The following is a 6,449-nucleotide window of genomic DNA, read 5'->3' on the forward strand; positions in this document are numbered from 1 at the left end:
TTTGGTACCGGGGATTGAACTCGGGTCTTTGCGCTTGCAAGGCAGGCCACCGAACCGCTGAGCTAAATCCCCAGCCCTAATAAATCTTAATACAAAAATGGATGCACAGCAAAACAAAATTTATAGAATGCAGAGAAAGCAGTTCTAAGAGAGAATTTTGTAGCAGTAAATGAGTGCATGAAAAAATAGACTTCAAAAGCAGTCTAATGTTGCACCTCAAGGAACTAGAAAAATAAAAACAAACTAAACCCAGGGGCGGGGATTAAGGTCAGTGGTTCGGCTTACTGCCTTGCAAGTGCAAGGTCCCAAGTTCAGTCCTCAGTACCAAACAAACAAAAACAAAACCCAAGTTTAGTAAAGGCAGGGAAATAATAAAGACCACGGTAGAAATAGAGACTACACAAACAAAAGAAAACATTAATAAAATGAAAAGTTGCCTTTTTGAAAAGATAAATTTTAAAAGCCATTAGCTACACTAAGAGAAAAAGAAAGAAGATTCAAATATATGAAATTAAACATGAATCAAGAGATATTATAATTGGTATCAGATAAATAAAAAGGATTATAAGAGTGTACTATAAACAATTATGTACCAAAAATCAAATAACTTAGAAGACATGAATAAATTTCTAGAATGTATAATATACTATGATTGAATCATGAAGAAAATGACAATCTGTATAGATTAATAACATGAAAAGAAAGTGAAACAGTAATATTGAAATCATCCATCAAAGATAAACCCAGATCTGATGACATCACTGCTGAATCCTAACAAACATTTAAGGAAGAACTAATACCATTTTCAAACTAGTCTAAAAAACTGAAGAGAAAGAAACAAATTCATTTTATAAGGCCAGCACTACCAGCAAAGCCAGACAAGTAATAGAAGAAAATAAAATTACAAACAAATATCTTTGATAAACATCCATGTAAAGTTCCTCAACAAAATACTAGCAAACTGAATACATCACAGTTATAAAAGATAGTAATCATTCACTGCGATCAAGTGGAATTTACTCCTGGGATGCAAGGATGATTCAGCATATGCAAATAAATAAATTGCTATACTATATTAAAAGAATGAAGGATAAAAACCATATTGTCCAATAGATATAAATTTGGAATTTAGCATGATTTAACACTAAAATCTGTGGAAATAAAAATGCATGGTACTGGCATAAAAGCAGCCACATGGACCAAAGGAGTAGGTTAGAGAGTCCAGATACAAACCCACACATCTATGGTGAATTGATTTTGTTTTTGTATTTTAATGTAATATGAGAGGTATTAATAAAGAAAATAGAAAAACATTCTTCTATGAAAATTTCATAATAAAATAATTAGAGAATAAAATGGCTAAATATACTGTGTATCATGATCTTAAAAGAATGGCCAAAATGTAGTCAGATATTAGAGTACAAGTCATAAACCAAAGATGATTCTCTCTTCCAAAGAAGAAACAAATAAAAGGACAAAACTTTCTTTTCAGTGAACAAAAGAAACCAACAGTATAAATGAAACAAGTTAGCATTTATCTTAAAATATTTTAAAAGGACAGACCTTCTCCCTATTTATCTATTTTCCATTTTGCTCTTTATTTATATATACATATAAGAGGAGCCATGTGTTATTTAAGCTTTAATAAATTCTGGGAAAACTGGATATTCACATGCAGAAGTTTGAGTCTAGACCCATATTACTCACCATGGCCACTTGATTTGAACAAAGGCACCAAGAGCACAAGTAGGGAAGTGGATAGTCTAATAAATGGTGTTGGGAAAATGGGATATCCACATGACATAATAATGAAAACAGCCCTTCTCCCACCACTTATATAAGATTCAACTCAAAATTAATCAAAAACTTCAATGTCAGACCTGAGACTATAAAATTGGTATAAAAATTTCCATCACATTGGTCTTGGTAGAGATTTCTTGAATATAACCCACAAGCACAAATGATGAAAGTAACATAGACAAATGGGATTGTACCAAACTGCAAACTTTTTTTTTTTTTTGGTACTGGGGATTGAACTCAGGACCTTGTGCTTGCAAGGCAGATGGCAGCACCACTGAGCTAAATCCCTGGCCCTGAAAACTTCTTTACAACAAAGAAAACAGTTAATAGAATGAAGAGCTAACTGACAGATTAGGAAAAAATACTTTCAAATCATATATTCTATAAGGGGCTAATATTCAAAATATACAAGGAATTCTACTATTATTAAGAAAACAAGCTTACTATCAATGAGCAAAGATCTTGAATAGATATTTCTCAAAAAAGACCTAAAAACGACCAAAAGGTGTGTGAAAATGTTCAATATCTCTAATGAGCATAGAAATGCAAATTAAAACCACAGTGAGATAGCACCATACAGTATTTAGACTTCTGGCTACTATCAAAAATGAAGGCTAACAAATGTTGTCAAACCAGGACCATTCTGGAACCCTAATTACACATGTTAGAACTTTCTCTGCATCCCACTTGTCTCTAAATGCTCTTTTATGTATTTTTATTCATCCTCATCTCATTGTCAATTTGAATATTTCCTACATACTTATCTTTCAGTTCACTATGTCTTTCTTATACAATACCTTGTCTGGTGTTCAACTCATGCCATACATTCTTACAGTCTTATAGGTATTTCATTTTTCAGTTATAGAATTTCAGTTCTTTTCAAAACACACTCTAATTATTTTTTAAAGTCTGTATTCATTTACATGTATTTTCTACATGTTTCTCTCTATGTTCTTGAACATATCAAACGTAGTTCTATGAAAATTCTTTTTACCTAACTCTGATATGTGAATCACTTACTGGGTTAGTTCTATTGTCTTTTTTCACTCTTTATTTTTCATCACACAGTCCTGTATTTTACTTTTTCAGTTACTTTCCTGAATAGCAGACATTAATAAAAATTTTTAATATTAGCCCCTTATCGACTATATGATTTGAAAATAGTGGCTCAGAATTAGCCTTCTCACCAGACGGTGCATCTATTCATTTGCTCAGAAGTTAGAGTGGAAGCTGGTCATGATAACTTGAAGAAGTTGTGCTGAGTCAAGGCCTAGTTTACAACTCATTGTCCCTTAGTCCTCTGGGATTGTCATATGAGTGCTTGGATTATACAGGGGACTCTCACCCTGGAAGGTATTAAACTCAAATTTTTGTTTCACTAGACCGTGGAAAGCCTGTGCTTTTCCAGAGGTTTTCTGTTTAGTCTTTTTCCCTACTTACTTGAGCAGCCTCGAAGTCCTGCAAGTGTTCTAATGAAAAAGCTGGCTGTGTGCTTAAGGACGACCTCAAAGGCTCCAGAAGTTTTGCCGGCTTCTTGCACCTATTGGCAGTTCTCTGTTATATGCTAGGCACAAGGGACATGCTTAAAACAAACTGTTAGAAAGACTGAAAAATCTAGGATATTAAATTCTAGGCAAATTCTAACTAAAAGAATACTGTAGCAGTGTACTTTTAGTTAAAAGAAATTCTCTAATAATGGAAGAAAATTAGAAATCAATTCCAAAAATATAGACATCTTGCATACATTTAGAATTTTAGAAAAAGAAAGTTTAAGACTTCATAAATATAAAATAGGTAAAATAATTCATGGACAAAAAAATGGAAATTACGAAAACATTAAGAGTGAAGAGAGTAGTCCTGGTACTGTCTCATTTGGTATCTAAAATGGCCTCCAAATTCCCACTCCCTCTGAATATGATGGGTTACCATGACAATGATTAGGTTGACAATCAGTTCACTTGGAGTTAATCAAATGAGAGGTTATTTGGGGTAAGCATGACCTATTCAGATATGCATCGGAGACACATTCTTATGCTGGTTTCTGAGGAAAAGAGTAAACAGCCAGTGTAGAGGATCAGCCTCGAGGAACTGAGAGCTGAGTCCAGCCAATAGCAAACCATAACCCAGTCAGACTGCTGGAAGAAATTGAATTCTGCCAAATTCTGGGATGAACATGAAAGAGGACCCTGGGCCCCAGATGAGAACTGCACCTCTGGCCAATAATTTCACTGCAGCTTTTCTCTATAAGACTCTGAGGGGAAGACCCCAGTAGGCCATGCCCAGACTCCTGACCAATGGAATCCTTGAGATAATAAAAGGGTGTGGTTTGTTTGTGGCAATTTGTCCCATAGCAATAAAAAGTAGCATGCTTTTTCTTTCTAAGCACTATCCTGGTGGGGCAGGGATTATATATTTGTCATTCAAATATAGACAGTGCAGTTCTGGCCTCTGGCTATTTGAAATGTATTTCCTGGCTTCTAGCCCTCGTGTTAGGTTTGTTCTATCTTCACTCTAGCAGTGGTGTTAAGGCCCAGTCAAGTTGAGTTATAGTGTCAGTACATTTCCCCATCACTCCCTATGAGTTCTTTTTCTATTTCAAGAGCACAGATAATTTACTCTCCTATTTTAAAGTATGCTGTGCATTTTTAAATTATTTGAAATATGTCCACCATCTTTGCGTACTTGAAGTTGGAGAAGGCTTATGCATGTCTTCTCTGACATGTAGGCCCCCAAATCCCAAATCAATTTTAAGTCAGCAAGAATCTTCAATCTGCAATAAATAGACCAATAAACTAGATTATCTCACATAGAATAATATAAAAATAAACTTTTGTACCTTGGAGGAGCTAGTGTCTGCTCTAGAAACTCCTCAATTTTAATGAAGTCAGTTTTCAATTCCTTGTTATACACCAGGAAGGGAGGATTGGTACCTGGGGCCAAGTCCTTCAGCTCTTCAGGTTTTCTATGATTATTGAAAATAAACAGAGTTACGCCTTTAGATAAAGTACACATCATACACCAGAGAAACAATGTGATATTCAAACATGTGTGTCCAACTTATTTCGCTTAAGAGGATGGTATCAAAGTACATTCATTTACCTAGAAATGTTTCAAGTTTATTCTTCTCTATGGCAGAGTAGTACTCCATTGTATTTTAAAAACCCACAGAAGTGTAAATAAGGGCCAAAATGCACAAGAGATATTGAGAAATTGGGAGAAAGTGTTCAAATGGAAAGGAGAACAAGAGAGTGGGTAGGGGAAAAGAAGGAAGGATAAAAAGAGCATAGAAAGAAAAAATGGAAACAAAGCTTTTGTAAATAAGGAGGGGAAGAGGGATTGAAGGGAGGGGGGATTGGGAAAAAAAGAATCAAGATATATTATGTACAGGTACAATGATGAATGTGATTATTATGTGTATCTAAAATGTACCAAAAAATGTAAAAAGTGAAAAAAGTACACCTTATACAAATACCAACATTCAATTCACTCTGAACTCATTGATTCAATTCAATCTGAATTTCCAGAATTTAACATGTTATGATTTCTCTTACCTGGTCATGTCAACGGTAGTCACATTAAATTTAACTCCTTTAAGCCAGAGGATCATGAAAAGGCGTTGACAAAAGGGACAGTTTCCAATGCTCTCTCCATCACTTCCAGCCTGTTACGGTAAAGTCTCAATTCATTAATTTGTTCAAGTAGGTATTGAGTTCCCATTGAGAAATAAACTAGTTTCTGGAGAAACAATTGGAAGTTTTTAATGTATGGGCTAAGAAAAAAATGAATCAATTCTATTATATATAAAATTACAAGTGATGTGAACATATAATAAATTTTATAATATTACCAAATTTATAACTATTTTCTGGTTGATAGAAATTTAGAATATTGCAAATTTTTTACTACTCTAAATACTTCTGTGACAAACATTTTCTGTCCATATAACTTACACCACTTATGAGATTACATCTTTAAAGCTAACTTTAAAATGAGTACATGAGTAAAGATTATCCACATTTTTCTGTTTTGATAGATTTTGCCTGAATTTTTTTCTATGTTCTTTGACCACTTGATTTCTTTATTGTATAAATTATTTATTCATGGCTGTTTCCCACTTCTCTATTAGGAGGATGACTTTTTCTTTTATTGATTTGAAAAAATTATATATATATATACTAAGACATTAACTTTTTGTGACGTATTTTACATGTGTTTTTAAAATGCCATTTAAATTAAACTTATATAAAATCTGATGTTCTTTTCCTTTATGCAGTTTTGTTTTTCGAATCTGCTTAAATATATCATTTACAAAAAGCTAATTTTTTACTTTATTTTCTTTTTTTTTTCCTATAAAGACCTATCCATCATGGTTTCATTTTTGCATTTGTTTAAAGTATTTGGAATTCATTTTTGGTATGAGAGGTATACTGGCACTCCTGATTTAGTACTTTTTAACTATTTCTGTTTTTTTTCCAAATAGTTAATAGTGGTCATATACCATTCATTAAAACACAGCTTTCTCCTATTGACTGAAAACAGCAACACACTCTTCTGCTTTGAAATTATATATATATATATTTAACCTGTAGGCATTCTGTTTTTCATTCATTCATTCACTTACCCAATAAATATTCACTGAACATATTGCA

General features: G+C 33.2%; 1 protein-coding gene across 1 annotated transcript in view; it reads right to left on the reverse strand.

The window, feature by feature from the left end:
* Clic2 (chloride intracellular channel 2) overlaps positions 1-6,449 on the reverse strand; it is a 19,842-nt gene that overhangs the window by 7,330 nt on the left and 6,063 nt on the right. The window contains exons 2-3 of the mRNA XM_010625172.3: positions 5,352-5,461; positions 4,637-4,762 (exon numbers count right to left, since the gene is read on the reverse strand). Of these exons, the coding sequence (XP_010623474.1) occupies positions 4,637-4,762; positions 5,352-5,461 (236 nt within the window). The remainder of the gene's footprint in view (positions 1-4,636; positions 4,763-5,351; positions 5,462-6,449) is intronic.

This window comes from Fukomys damarensis, unplaced genomic scaffold (assembly GCF_012274545.1).
Source record: "Fukomys damarensis isolate Sample0158 unplaced genomic scaffold, DMR_v1.0_HiC HiC_scaffold_39, whole genome shotgun sequence".
NCBI classification, from domain to species: Eukaryota; Metazoa; Chordata; class Mammalia; order Rodentia; family Bathyergidae; genus Fukomys; species Fukomys damarensis.